Source organism: Centroberyx affinis, unplaced genomic scaffold (assembly GCF_046629955.1).
Source record: "Centroberyx affinis isolate AG114_WGS23_722 - 3 ecotype Tasmania unplaced genomic scaffold, CSIRO-AGI_Caff_v1 ptg003780l_1, whole genome shotgun sequence".
In the NCBI taxonomy this organism is placed as follows: Eukaryota; Metazoa; Chordata; class Actinopteri; order Beryciformes; family Berycidae; genus Centroberyx; species Centroberyx affinis.
The window spans coordinates 62,814-78,573 of record NW_027281653.1 but is presented as its reverse complement, the minus strand read 5'-3'; the positions used below and the strand labels follow the sequence as shown (position 1 = coordinate 78,573).

General features: G+C 37.6%; 2 protein-coding genes across 2 annotated transcripts in view; both read right to left on the bottom strand.

The window, feature by feature from the left end:
- Positions 1-15,760, bottom strand: part of LOC139662399 (histone H2A-like) — a 68,239-nt gene that overhangs the window by 25,760 nt on the left and 26,719 nt on the right. The gene's annotated exons all lie outside the window — the stretch shown is intronic.
- Positions 251-14,529, bottom strand: LOC139662381 (synaptic vesicular amine transporter-like). Its single transcript, XM_071541061.1, has 16 exons — positions 14,435-14,529; positions 13,472-13,573; positions 12,764-13,076; positions 9,906-9,964; positions 8,009-8,092; positions 7,710-7,802; positions 6,590-6,679; positions 6,404-6,447; positions 5,797-5,857; positions 5,500-5,595; positions 4,492-4,570; positions 3,347-3,398; positions 2,955-3,018; positions 2,726-2,845; positions 2,326-2,459; positions 251-2,022 (listed from the first exon to the last, which is right to left on the bottom strand). Exons 1-16 carry the CDS (start codon positions 14,436-14,438, stop codon positions 2,002-2,004), a joined length of 1,416 nt encoding a protein of 471 aa, XP_071397162.1. The 5' UTR covers positions 14,439-14,529; the 3' UTR covers positions 251-2,001.

Here is a 15,760-nt window from a genome sequence, read left to right as displayed (position 1 = left end):
TTGCTGCTACTTTCTAATAGGGTATTACCTGTCTTCATATGGAAATGAGCCAATTTGGTTTTTGCAATGGAGGGGAAAGGAGAAGTCAACTACTGGGATTATTATATGGCAGACAAAAAACCCAAAAAAAACAAAAAACAAACTTTCATGTCATCAGAGGTGACGGGTCTACGCAAATAAATACCGAAATGCAGGTAGTCCAAAACCACGAGGTGCCGGATCAAATTAAGCACTGGTGTTGCATATTGTTGCAAGTATTTATTTTGTAATAACAATTATGTTAAAAAAATCATTACAGATATGTCGTGAGTAAACATCACACACTGTAAGGATAATTACTTTATCACCCTTGACTCATCTTTCATCATTACATTGCTGACACACCTTTCTAACAAACATTTCCCTGTTTACCTTTCATTAGACTTATATAAATATTTGCTACAGTGTGACAGTATAGAGAGCTTTCCAAGTTCCACACACCTTAGATGATGCAACCAGTGGAAGCCCATGCTACAAGTGAATTGTGACTTGTTAGCAATAGCAGCTGGATTTACAGCAAACAGGCGGTGGTAGGGTTCAACCAGTAAGATGTTTTATTCACCCACAAAAAATACATACAAAAAGACAGCAACAAAGTAGTACATTACTGGCAGACTAAACGGGCCAAAAAATAAGGAGTATGGCTGTGAGCAGCTCCCCGGAGTCCCACCAACAGCAGAGTCAGATGTCAACTGGCAGCCTTTTATACTCTGCCACAGGAAATCTACCTGGATGCTAACAGAGGTGTACTTAACAATGGCTTTTAACAATAGAGCATATTTCCCCATTAACCTACAACACTGTCTATAAAATAAATCCTACTCTCAAACAAATAATTACATATTACGACATATCATATAAACAATTCTACATATTTTATCCCAATTACACAATATTCCCCCTCTGCTACGCCGTGGTCCCTCCCGGCCCCTCCACATCCCTTTCTAAGGAATGTGTTCATTCAACTTGTTGCTGTCTCCCCACAGCCTCCAACCATCAGGACATGCCTCGCACTGTTTACCCTGTGCATGCTGTGCATATGACAAATACAGACTTGAACTAGAACACTATGACTGTATGACTCATATTTCATAGGATCTTTATCCTATATTGACTCTACAGGCATACCAAGCCAAATTTTGATACACATGTAGGCCTACATCTTGTATTTGTTTAGATCAAATATAAAATATTTGCTGTCACAGAATAACAACAAGATGACACACCTAAAATTAGCCGGAGCACATCTGTCTACTTGTACAGTAGTCTTAAATATATATTATAAATATGTATAGGCTATTTAAGAGTGACTTCCTTTTTTCTTCTGAATCTGATCATATGATCATAAGTATTGCGGTTTATTTTACAGATACGGATCCATTTCCGACTATGACGTGGTCGGCTCACTCCTACTGTAAAAGTTGAGCGATGGAGATCCACATGTGTCTTGACTGAATTAAACTCACTTTCCACAACAACATGATTAAGGTTAAGTAAAAACATATAAAGGGTTAGACATGTAACCCAGATAGGTTTAATCACAACCCACAGGAACCTGAATCATTGTTTCAGCAATCTAAAGTGTGAGAATTGCCGTCAATCTGTTCTCTATTAATATATGAATCGCCACACTCTGAAAAGAAACACTGCTTATTTGTTTTAAACAGAAAACTACCTCTAAAAGTACTACTTACTGACCACAATGGAAACATGTTTTATTAAAATTAACTATATTGTGTTCAGTCAAAACATTTTTGATTTTTTCTTGAATGTGTCTTTTAAATATTTTTAATAACCATCAACTTCATTCATTCATTCGCTCGCTCAATTTGTATGAAGTTTGTCTCATGCAGACTGAGGTTTGGTGGTGGTTTTCCATGCAGTCCAATGACATGGAGATGGTAAGGATTCTTCAGTGGAGGTCCACAAACAGCATGATTCCACTTTCTCAACCGAGCTTTCTTAATTTTCTTCTACTAAAAACTGCAATAAAATACAACAATTAAGGGCTTACTGTCATTGGATGAAATCTCTAATGGCACCCTAGCAAAAAGTCTGGAGTATGTATAAATTAAAGTTTTACTCTTTTCAGGTGTCAGATGTTACAAGGAATGATCTGGTAACTAATGCCTTTGAACCAATTATAGATTTGCGTTACAATATACTAATTTGTTTTTGCTGAAAAATGTTCAAGGAGAATTATCTGAATGAAGAGTAAGTTCTTGAAATGGCTACTCCTTTATGTATTAGGGATGTATTATGTAGCGTTTGTTTTGCAATCCTCACCATATTTTCCTCTCGTCGAAGCGGTCTGAACAGTAAGAGACAGAGTGGAGCAAATAAGATGTTAACGATTCCAATCATGGTCATGAGCCAGGGGAAGCCAACTGATGCCGCTATGGGACCTCCGACAGATGGACCTGGGGCGTTGAGAGGCAATATAGAGGGGTTATATTCAACATCATCTCCATAAAACAACATATTAAAGCGTTGCATATTGAGTTAAGTTCACACACATGCACACACACACACACACACACACGCAAAAACTGGTTGGTTCTTATTTTTGCATGTAGGCACATTATGTAAGTTGCCATAGGTAAGTGTAATAAATTACTGTAATGCAAATGCAAAGATTAAATTTTCCATTTTGCAACACATTTTCTGTCCAAAGAGAAAAGCTTACCTAAAGAGAATCCAATGCAGATCGCCACATCAGCAATGGCATAGACAGTGCCATAGACTGGCACATGTCTCAGGTCAACCAAGTAACCCATTACAGGCATCATTGTGGAGTCCACCATGCCTGGTAGAAACAAGATTATCATGATTAATTCAACCCTGTATACAAAAAAAAATAAATAAAAAAGTTTAATTTGTTCAACATCAAATAGAGGGCATATGGACTGACTTACCGATAGAAAAGCCAGCAGCTGCATTTAGAGCAATCACATGATAGATGTTCTTGGCAAATCCAAACTAAGATACAGAGAGGGAAATATCTATGACTGCTCAAATCTTTGTTATGTTTGGAGAAAGATATGAACAAGATAAGAAACAAAAATAAGATATAAGACAAGCGAATACAATCAATATTAAAACTATATGTAATCTAAACACAACACACTTTTTTCATCTATTTTGTGTGCACTAATATTTATTTGTAGAGTTATGCGTGGGATTCTGCATTGCATCTGCTGTGTAAGGATTTTTTTGTTTTTGTTTTTTCATTATACATGTAAAGATTGCATGTGACTTAAGGCTGTTTGCATAATGTATGATAGTTTACTAAATTCACAAAACTCACAGAAATGGTGGTTATTCCCATTAGAAGCATTCCAAAAAAAGCACAGAGCCATCTGTGGAAAGGAAGCCTGGCTGCTTACTACACAAATGTCTTGAAACATCATACATGTGCTATTTGTTATAAGTGAACATTTAAATGCATCCATCTTGATAGGTCGCACTTAAATGGAGGCTGAAAAAATACCATATTACAAAACTTATATGAAAGTTAGAGTGCAGTGTTGTTTTCTTTTTTTCTGATCACCATTCTCATCACCGTACAAATATTTGCAGTATTTCAGTACTTTAAATGCTCACCAGTTGTCACGTATAAGGGCATTTGCAACATATTTCAAAATCCATGACCAAATCATTTTAAATAGCCTATATTTAATTCATAGCTAAGTTTCTGCATTGCAATTAGGAAAACTGCAAAACCTAATTTCATAGAAATAAATAATTTTTACAGATGCGGGAGTTGCATTTGAAGATTTATGCCAAAACCTCTCAGTGCACAAAACCATTTACAGGGTCCCTGTGGCACAGGTCTGCATATCCTTATTGTTACTAAATCTCAAGGACTGCTCTGTATTTCTCCCAAAACAAATTGTACCTAAACCCAAGATTGTGAAAGGGTTCAATTGTAAAAAAGCAATTTGAAAACCCAAAGTCAATTCTGTAAATCTCTCTAAACAGGATTGTAGCCATGTTTGCAAATTAAATCCTTATGTTACAACTACAGATAACTATTTACACTGTCAGTCCTCATTTTGCATCTCTGTTTATAGGTTTACAGAATATATATTTTTTTTAAGTTCAGACTTTTGGCTGTTTGTATCCTCACTCATAAAACACTTTGTATGTGGTTTCTGCCTTGCCTTGTCCTATTTGCTTTAGGATATATAATTAATATTAGTAGTAGCAGTATTATTTAATTCTTTTGTTTTAGTTAGCATGTGTTTTCTAGATAGAAAGATCAGGGCTAAGCTAGACTGATCATGTAGTAGCAAACACATTGATTAAATGAGAAATACAATCCTGTTTACAGATACAGAACTGAGTTTGTGCTTTCAAATTACTTTTTTACTTTTTACAGTTGAAGCATTTCACAATGTTGAGTTTTTCTATTATTTGTTTTGGGGGAAATATACCTCCATAGACACCTACCTCCCAATTTTGTGTGCCAGGACACCAAAGATGTTGGATGCAATAAGGTACGATATACTGTCTGGCAAGAAGACAATACCTGAGAAGGAGACAGAGAGAATACAGAGACAGAGAGAATATAATATATATCACATTTCATACACAGACATTTCATACACAGACGCACCGCAATGTGCTTCACATAATAAAAAAATACAGCAAAAATATTGAGGTAAGCAAAACCACAGGCATGTGCAAATTGCAACAGATTACTACACAAAGTAAAACCAACATAGTGGATAAAGAGATATATAAGTTCAAATAAGCAAGAGAAAATTGCAGCAGTATTACACAAAATAACAACATAATGGATAAAAGAGATATGTAAGTTAAGTACCCAGAAGAAGGAAAAAAAAAATCCTATTCAAATGCAATGTTAAAAAGATGGGTTTTAAGTTGTCTTTTAAAAGTACTAAGTGTTTCAATAGTTGTGAGATTTTCTGGGAGGGTGTTCCAGAGCCTTAGGCCGTAAAAAAAGCTGAAAGCTGCCTCCCCAGATTTGGATCGGATTCTGGGACCATGAACAGCTTGGAGTTACATGATCTGAGAGATCTGCTAGGAACATATCTAGCAAGGAGGAATGAGGAGCTGACAGCTTAAACGGACCGCCTGGTTTGAAGTGCCAAATGATTTCTGAGTGATTGGTGTTTGCTGGATCAGCTGACCATCAGCTGATCAGCTGTAGCGCGCAGGACTAACCTGTCCTGCCTGAACTGATGCAAAGCTACATTCTCAAAAGGTAGTGCATGTTTGAGTTTTTGGGAAAGCACTACATTCTGAGTATGTTATGACAGACATAAAAATAATGATGACGATGATCGTGATTTTATTTATTCATGTAGATTCCCTTTTCCTGGAACCACAGTGATAGCAATTATTTTTCCTGAGGTCCACATATAAAACAACAATGGTGATTATGCACTTTGCGCACTGAGAAAAAGCAATAAACCATTGGAGATTTGTGAATACCTAGCTGCCATTTGCTTGCACACATGGTCTTCATCATCCAGATGGGCAGAGATGCCTCTATCATGGCAATAGCCTGATTTATGAAACAAATGGCTCCTGGTAAAAATAGTATACAAAGAGTTATGTCAACACAGAATGCAATGCATTATTGTTCTTTCCATCTTTTGATACTGATGCTGTACTGATTTAATATAAAACTGATTTTCTTGACCATATGGGCAAAGAGCGAAAAGATAAAAGTCTGTCACTTTAAAACGACAAGGTGATATAATTTGCTATTTCTGCTATTTAAAATACCAGCAACAATGAGAATGTATGGATCCTTCATCAGAGTCAGCAGTGGGGTCCCTTTTTTGCTCTGGATAGAGAGAACAACAAAAAACATTTTGTAGCTATAGAATTTAATAGTTACTATAAAAAAAGTTTCCTTATTAAATGTAATGCTGAAAGTTCATAGTTATCCCTTGAAGATAGATCAGACTAAAACAAAAAAGCTCAATCCTAGGGTATTAAAGGTGCATGCAGCTTTATCCACTTAGTTACGGCCAATTGTCGGGTTACTCGGTGCATGTAAACATAACCACTGTTGACACAGCAGCCCTTGTTAGCCCATACTGTAGTTTCTCTCATGTTATGCAGTCACTAAGACAGAGTTGCCTGTAATAAGCCAATTTGGTGTTTATAAAATCTGTTTCTTTATATAAATGGTAAATACCCTGCAATAAACTGACAGTTTTTGCTGCATTTTCCTGTGATTACATTGTAGTTTGCTTTTATGGAACATTGTTACTTTTTAATGACTAATCTGTATTTTACTGCACAGTGGAATTTAGTACTACCCGCATTACTGCAGAATGGGCAAAAAGGGCAGGCAACAAAAACAAAAACAGCTGTCATACTTCACCTCTGACTGTACTCTTAATGGCTTGAAGAGGAGGAAATGTAAAGCTGTTTGGGGAGAAGGAGACAGGAGACTGAACAATGCACATACCACATACCGCATCACAAATGAACTGTTTCAGGACGTTAGTTTTGAGTATGATTGTGAGTTTCATCTGATAGCCAAAACCTATAGTACATTCTACCGTACCTCCGCCCAACACAGCTATGAAAGCCAGGAGTAGGAAGGGAGCCGTCTTCCCCACAAACTGATACATCACACTGCCAAATGGAGCACCCACTGCAGGATGTGGAAGACAGAGGCACACACAATTGAGGTGAGGGTATTAGTGAGTATATAAAAAAAAGAATGTTTTGGGCAGCAGGGTGGTGTAGTGACTGGAGAGAGAGCCCTTCAACTGGATGACAACTGGGTCCAAGCCCCCATGTTGCTAAACGTCTTCCCTGCTGAAGTGTCCTAGAGAGATACACTGGATCCCTGCCAGCTGTTCTGTAGTCGTCCCTGTGGCCTGACCGCTCTGTGGACGGCAGGCAAGCCAAGAGGGATGGGCACACTCCCGTTTTTTGCCTAAAGTTAGATTGATTTATGTCCATCTGAGCTATAGAAAAAAATGGTATTCCCCTTCAGTTCCAGTGATCACAACACCCTGGTTATTAGGTTAAATTTAGATATGGGATTTTGTGGGACAAGCACCTCCTGAAGAACAACTGCATGGTTTTGAGTCCTGTTCAAAGCAACTTACTAAGCATGGCTGTATTTGCAAAGACAACTGTAACAAAGCTACACCTGTGGTTGGTGTTCAGTCTATCTCCTCAATATTTCTCATTAATAAGCTTGTTGTCCCTTGTTACTGAGTAGCTATGATTTCACATCTTGTCTTTCGCCAACAACGACTACCATCATGGATCACAATCTTGCTTCATTATGTTGCTACACTGGCTCTCTGGCTGCCATCATGGATAACTATCTCACAACGCTGGTGCCAGGACGACTAGCATCATGGATCATAATCTCGCTATGTTCTTGGGTTGTTCAATGAGCACAGTTTGTATGAGGATTTGCTACCTTGATTGAGGATAAGAGCCATGTAATACTGGGCATATTTGCACTTGTATGATACAACCTAACCTAACAGAAAAAAAAATGTTGAAACAGTGCAGTGAAAGCTATCCTAGGTTTCACTGCCTAGTGTGTTTTTGTTTGTTTCTAAGAAGTGGATTTTTTTTTTTCTCCTCAGATCTTTGGAGTATGTCAATCACAAGCTGCTTATTGTTCAATGTACAATTGCAAGTTGGGTCTGTATACACACCCACCAATCCTAGGGCCAAACCACTGAAGGCTATCCCCATAGCTCTCCCTCTCTCCTTGTCATCCGTGTACATATTGGCCAGCATTCCCAGGCCTATAAAAAAGAGGGTATGAAAGAGAGACAGCCTTGTGGTCAAATTATTTCAGCATTAATTCAATCCTATTTAGAATGAGGAAATTAGATCTTAGTGATTACGAAAACTGCAAACAAACTTTTCTGAGTAAATGTGAGATATTTTTCATTAAAATTTGCAAATGCAATATTGATTTATCCCAATATTCTGATGTCATATGTCTCACCAGCTACAGACAAGCAGGAGCCGGCCACACCTTGCAGTGATCTGGCCAGTAGTAGTAAACCATAGGTTGATGAGAAGGCAAACACTTCCAAAAGAAAAAAAAGGACACCAGACATTTAGATTGACAACATATTGCCTTCAGAAAATATTCAACCCCTGACGCTTTCTGCATTTTGTGGTGTTACAGCCTGAATTCAAAATGGTTTCAAAGGGTTTTTCAGCAGCAGGAACTGGGAGGCAGGTAAGGACAGAGGGCAAACAAAATAGAGCCAAATAGAAGCAAATTCCAGAGGAGAACCTGCTTTGGAACCATAAACATACAGCCAAATTAACATGGCTTCAGAACAATAATGTTGAAGTGCTTGAGTGGCCCAGCCAAAGCCCAGACAGGAATCCCGCTGAAAATCTGTTCAACTTGAAGATAGCTGTTCAGAATGATGCTTTCAACTTGACTGAGCTTGAGCAAATCTGCAGGGAAGAATGGGACAAAATCCCCAAATCCTGATGAACCAAGCTGATCCAGACATATCCCAAAAGATACAAAGCTACAATCACAGCCAAAAGTGATTCCACAACATATTGACTTTGGGGGTTGAATACTTATTGTATTGGAACTGTTATAAATCTGTCCTTTAGGGGTGGCTCTCAGAAATGTGTAATGGGTTTTGTTACCTGTTTTTGTTTTTTTTAGTAGAATAAGAGTGTCAGGAAGTGATTATTTTCTGTCGCAGTCGAGACGTTCAGACAGTGAACACTATCCAATGGCATCCCTTTGTTGTTTATACTTTCAGTGACAATATGTGTAAGTAATATAAATGCAGAGCATCATACTATAAAGCAAGGAATCTCTGTCTGTATGTGTGTCCTTCGCATATCTCGGGAACCGTTCGTCTGCTCTACTTCACACTTGGCGGGTGTATTGCTGGGGACCCAAGGAAGTGCGGTGTCGGATTGGACACACGACATGCTCAATACTAATAAACTCTGAAGAAACAAGCGAACAGCGCTCTGTGCAGCAGCGGGGCTCAAAGCAAGCGACTGATAGCCTACGCCTATTGTGTGGTTTTTTTTGTGAACGGGCACTGCACTAGTTATATTGATGCTTGTTTGTTGCATTTCATCATTTTGTAGAAGCAGGTGGTAAAACAGGCTACTAGCAAATTTCAGCTTGGGCTAGTTTAGGTTTGCAGGCTAGCGTAGCATGCTGGCAATTGTTTTTATGTTATCCTTTGGAGAAAGGATTTGATTTGCTGTAGAGTGTTAGGGGAAAAAAAGGATTATTATTTAATATTTATTTTCCTAAATAGTAAACTATACTCACTTAATTGATACTTTCCTTTAACCAATGCAACTCTAAAAGTAACCTAGCCTATCTATACCTGCGTTTATTACTTACCGTTAGTGTCCAACCAAATTCATGCAACTTATATGTTTTTTTGCCTTGAATAATTTTTTGTTTCACCTTTCTGCATTAAAAACCTGCCAGATACAACAACCTGCCTGTTCCTTGGAGGTTCAAGTGTAGAAAAGTTTAACATGCTGTGAAGGCTCAGTACAGCTCTTTATGACAAGTACACTTATTTAAATTAGATATTTCTGTACTTAAAATAAATAAAATAAAATCTTAAACCGTTTTCTATTTGCCATTATGGGATATTGTTTAGAGAATGTTGACAACAAATCTTAATTTAATCCATTTTGAATTCAGGAATCAACACCACAAAATGGGTAAAAAGTCAAAGTCAAGGAGGTTGAGTATATTCTGTAGGCATTGTACATCATGACATGAGTTTCCATATTTGAGAAATATTTGAGTATGTTGATGGAATGAAGTATAATTTTCTCAGCCTTTGAAAAAAAGGGGAAAATATCAGTTTTAATTATGAGTTGAAACTTACAGGTGGTTGCCAAGAAGATTATAAAGAAACCAGCAAACATGGGGATGTGGTATCCTATCCTGTTACAACATAGGAAGGAAGGTGACACTTACAGTTATGCAGCATATTTGCAATTGCTGTTGCATTAATTAGAAAAAAAAGAAAGATATTCTTGAGAGAGAGAGAGAGAGTTTTGGACATTGACCCTCCCGCCCTGCAGGCATAGAGAGCTGTTCACACTGTCACAATATATATTATGTACCTGTACTCTAAAATAATGTTCAGTAAGCACAACATTTTTCATCCCTATCCTTCCTCGTTTTGATGTCCACTACAGTATGCATACAATAATCTTAAAATTTTACAACAATCGCCTGTTTTTGTTGTTGTTGTTGTCGTTGTTTTTGTTGTCTTAGCAGGATGTACTGCTTGCTTAGTGCATGGTCATAATATGCTGTGATGATGTGTGTACTTGTTACAGGCCTCAGGATTGGGGCCAGGGTAACAAATTATAATGACCTGAGAGTAACAGGTAACACAAGAGAAAATGAAAGCAACGGGACAACAGTTGGTTTTCCCAGAGTCGTCTTCTCAGACTGTCATACTGGGTACACTGCGCTGAAGTCAAACGAGGGGGCGCTAGGGGGCGCTTGAGCTACCCCTGGAATGAGCCAAGCTCCTCCTAAGCACCCCCTGCAATTTTCTTTGGAGAAAAAAATCAATAAAATTTAGGATACAGAATGAATATAACAAGGCTAATTTCTATATGAAAATATAAGAAGTTTATTATTCTTTGCAAAAAAAAAAAAAAAAGATTCCACTGACCTCTGCTAAAGTTTGGTGTGATTGGTTGCTCTGTTCATTGTCGGAGAGAGTTATGTTGTGAGAGTCAAAGAGATTAGGATAATTAAGCTATAGGTGCTCAATTAAGTTGCTTAGCTGTGGACTGTGGTGTGTCAAGATAGACTGATTTGTCATTTCTTTAAAACGAGGAAGGGTGGAGAACGGCGAAAATGGCACAGAGGTGAGGCCTATAACGCTATCGCTACAGAGGAAGAGGAAGGTGATGGGGGAAGAGGGACCCGAAGCCTAGAGAGGGACTCAGAGATTGAGGAAAATTCTCCAACTGAAAATGAAAGTGTGGGGGAAACCTGTACGCTAGCCCTGCAACCAATCCCACCACTGGCCCCGTGGATTTAAGTCAAGGTGAAGGACCAAGGCGTCCTCAACTGAAGTTGTACCCCACTCGACCATTTGGCTCTCAGCAAAGTCACGGCAGATGCAGCTTTCTGTTCTGCATGTTGGCATAAACAAGCTATAGAAGCTATGGATTGGACATTGACAGTGTGATTGACCGCTTTGCTGTGAACCACAAAAACAGGCGGATTGTTCTTCTGTGACTAGTGAGTAGAGTACACATTTTTTTTGGTTGTCGATTTTAAGTGACTAGTTATTATCAGCAATGAGTGGGCCAATCATAACAGTGTGATCATGTGAGAGGTACCATCTACACAGTGAGTTTCCTCAGTTGCTTGCTTTTAGACCATTGGCAATGAGTCGAGTCAGAGCTTGATTTAGTTGCTCCAGCACAGTCCACTGTACAGTCTGTCAGTGGTGTGCCGTCTGTATAGGCTGGTTGCTGTGTAGCAAAACTGGTTGTTATGTAGCGCTGTCTATATGAATGGTTCTATTGCTTTTTAATATAGCACTGTATGATGAATGGATGTGCCTTTGTATGTGGCACTGTTTGTTTACATGACTTAATACAGTGATTAATTTGTCTGATATAGCACATTTTTAAAACTTTTGTGCAACTTCTGACTATATAAACACTTGATTTGCCATCTAAAACTGTGTGCATAGCCTTGTGTCTAACTGGACTCGGTGTTATATCATATACAGTCTAATAGGCACAGGTCTAAAATACACAGTCAGTCTTCAGCTCATTGAAGCACGTGCATGCATATAATGTTGGGTTGGGGATTTGGCTTCCAATGGAAAAACAGTGGCCCTCCTTGTGTAGCAGTATAGCCTCATTCACACCCTAGTCTATTGTATTGTTATTATTATTTTTTATATTATTTAGAAAAAAAGTTAGCACCTGCTGTAAATAATTAAGCTCCCCCTTAGCTCCCCCAGCCACAATTATCTGCATCCGCTACTGATTCTGATCAATATTACTATTTAAATATGTTGGTTGTTCAGACCAACATTAATAACTGATCAACTCCAAAATAAACACAAAAGTGGTCGCACAATTTTTGATGTGCCACATACTCATTATCTTCTATCTTCCTATCACTCCCACTGCCACACAAGCTTGCTGTTGCATTTCACACTGTGATCGTTAAGATAAACTATGCCTTAGATAAAAAAAAAAAGAAAGAAAGGAGAAGAATGCCACCCTGCTTGCTCGGGGGAATGCTTGGAATGTCAAGAAAAAAAAAGAAGAAAATATGGCTCTTGCAATGCTTGGACTGTGCTTTTTACTCTTTAGATAACTGTCGGTCCATCTGTGACCTCAAGCCGCTCTTTGTCACTTAGATCATGAAGTTAAGTCACAGTTACAACATGTTTCGGCATTATGCCTCCTCCAGGGTGTCATGGACATCTGATTCAGACAAACAAAAGGACACAGCAGAGAGGGCGCAGAAGATGCTAGCAGACTCACTAAAACAAAGAATCTACATATTACTTTGTATTAAATCAAACTCTCATCAACTCCATTTTCATAATTAAACTATAGTTGTTTTCACTCATCAGATGCACACAAGGCTAATTTTCTACACACACATTCAGATTCCAGGTATTTACTCTCTTTCAGGTATAATTAGCACTTCACCCTGGCAGCCTGTTGCCCACAGATCTCAGTCACCTACCTGTTAGTAAGTGGCCCGATGATAGGGTTGGCGATAAGCTGTATGGTGGCCTTGGAGGCCAATAACACTCCTACTTTGACATTTTCTTTGTCCAGCTGAGCATCTGCTGTGGAGCAGTTTGGATCAGAGGAGCTCTGGGCCCCGGTGGAGGGAGTTGAGCTCTGATGTGGAGGAGTGGATGTGGAGTTCAAAATCACTGAGCTGCTACTGAGGAACGGGATGGTAGAAGGACTGACTGTTGGATGAGTGCTGTTCTCAGCAACATTGGTGGCAAGCTGGTCGATTGTGTACAGGTAACTGGGAATAATTGGCACTGTTGGGGAGATTAAGCATAAAAAATCTTTCATTTTTGAGATATGATGCAACTAATCAGGAAACATGTTCATGTCAAAAATAGCACATTATTGTTTACTCCGTTGAATTCCATCAGTGTTGTCTTTTAATCACTTATTAAAACACTTTCACAGTCCAGGTTTCTTTTTTCTTTTTCTTTTTTTCCTTTTTCTCTAAACAATTACCCATCTTTTTTTTTCCTTTTTAGCCCTGTTTATAATTTATGAATGATGTTTTTTTTATTGTTCATTTAAATTATATTATAGTGGCATGTAAATAAGGTTTAATATTATGATCTGAAAATATAACAACAGTGGCCAGTTATAATTTACAATGGGAGAACTGGTAGAATATGAGCTGTGTGTCTGAACCTACCAACCACTGATAGTAGCATATTATCCAGGAGCAAGGCAATAAACACAACAGCCAGGACCATTTTCTTCAGCTGTGCCTCCTGTTTCATCCATGTCAGTAAGTCTAGTTTTCAGGACAGAAATAATTTTCCCATCATTTTCATCATTCTGGTAGCAGAGAACCAATGGAAATATACAACAGCAATACATACAAAAAAAAAATAGAACTGTAGGCTAATACTTAAAAACGTTAGAGATACATTTGGAATTCACAATTAAGTTGTGAGTTCATGTAATTTTTACATATCTTTAAACATTAGATGATAGTGACTGTGAATAGTGACAACATAATTTTTATTTAGGAAAGATAATCCACAACTGAAAGTCACTGGATTTGAATATTCCAGTATAGGTTACATCACTGATTATGCAGTCTGTATAGAGCTCAGAAACTTGGGTTATGGAAGTATTTTCTGTATGTTCATATATCATGTTTTCATGTGGGAAAACTACTATAACATACTATAATCTCAAGCTGATGTTAAGATAGATAGATAGATAGATAGATAGATAGAATAACAAATGTGCCATGATAAACAATGAAGGAATATTTTGCAGAAACAAAGTAGCTTCATATTGGTTATGATTGGTTTCAAATGCTGAAAATAAGATATCACTGAAATTTAGACTGGAAATGCCAGTGACTTGTGAATAATAAAGATAACTAACATCAACATAAGAAACATTGAATAATATTTCAATCATACTTGGCAAGGTTATCAAATACAATATTCTTGATAGTCTTTATTCTCAGAATTTAATCAACAGGATTCCTTATTTAACATTTTGTGAATTGCATTCACTTGTCTAAACAACAATTTGAATGTATGTCTCTTGTAGCCTATTGCGGATGAATCAGAAATAGAATAGAATAGAATATAATCTAGAAAGGGATAATAACAGAAGATAGACGTTGTGCACTTACCCATTTATGAGCTTTGACAGAGAAGAGGCAACAGAACGGAGCAGGTTCACAAATCAGCTGTGCCCAGCTGTGACAGCAGTGCAGTCAGTCTCCAAGCAAACACAGAAACAGCAGGAGGGTTTACCAAGTACTGCACCTTCCTTTTTTTTTTTTATTGGTGAAATAGCATTACAAAAAAAAAAAAAGAGTGACATAGAAGATAAACAAGATAGACATAATGGACAGACAGACAATTACATAAAGCAGTTACGATGATGTATGTGATGATATGATAAGAGTCCGGGAGCAGAGATTACAGGTTGGCGTGTGAAGCAGGGAGTGTGGTATGTGTGGCGGAGAGAAAGAAAAAGACATAGTGTTAATGTTATAGTGATAATAAATATATGATATATACATATAATATATAATAACAGCAATATCATTATAATAACAATAATAAAATAATATGATAACAATATAATAACTATCACTACCATCATTATAATATAATATAATATAATATAATATAATATAATAATGACCATTATAATAATTAACATTACATTTATAGAGCAATGAGGAGAGAGGCCAGACCGGGGCACCGGAAAAGCAAGCGAGAGGCCCCCCCCCCTCCCCCCCTTTTTTTTTTTTTCCCTTTTTCTTCCCTTTTGTTAGTTTAGTTTTTAGTTTTTAGTCTTAGGGAGATCTTGCTTTGAGCCACGCCCAGGTTGCAGGTTTTGTGCCTTGTCCTGCCTTGGACCACTCCCAGACCGTTTGAAGGGAGTCTGTCTGCTGAGGAGTGACAGTCTTTGTTTTCTTTGATTGTTTATTTGTTTGTGTTTTTTTTTTTTTTTTCATTAAGAGGGAGGGAGGTAGGCATCACCAACCCCGCCAGAGGGCCGGGCGGGGCAACTGGATACATTAAAATTAAATTACTGTTATTCTGTGTAAAATGTTATTCTTGTGATTATGTTGGACGGTTCATTTCACAGAGAAAAGAAGAATTTTTTATAACTCTAGTTAACATGCTTCCCATCTTTCACCAGTTAGCAGCATTTAATGTCATTTGACTTTGTTTGTCTGGATTGCTAAAGAAGGTTACAGCCCTGATACATGGATCGCCTACTGCCACAGTGTATGGAGACAGATTTGTCTCAATATTATTTGTGTGAACAGATCGACAATCCGTGTGTAAATGTGTGATCTGTAAATATAAAACACCTTCCACAAATACAAAAAAAAATTGTAAACTCACAAAAATATTTTGCAAATATAAAACAGATCTGCAAATACACAAACAAATTCCACAAATAAAAACAAAATATCTGTGAATACATTAAATTAATT

Bases quoted from the DNA above. Each gene is read 5' to 3' on its own strand.
- LOC139662381 (XM_071541061.1), bottom strand. The intron at 6,680-7,709 runs GTGTGTATACAG...CACATCCTGCAG, and splicing joins TTTGGCCCTAGGATTGGTGG to TGGGTGCTCCATTTGGCAGT. The intron at 2,460-2,725 runs GTAAGCTTTTCT...TCAACGCCCCAG, and splicing joins CTGCATTGGATTCTCTTTAG to GTCCATCTGTCGGAGGTCCC.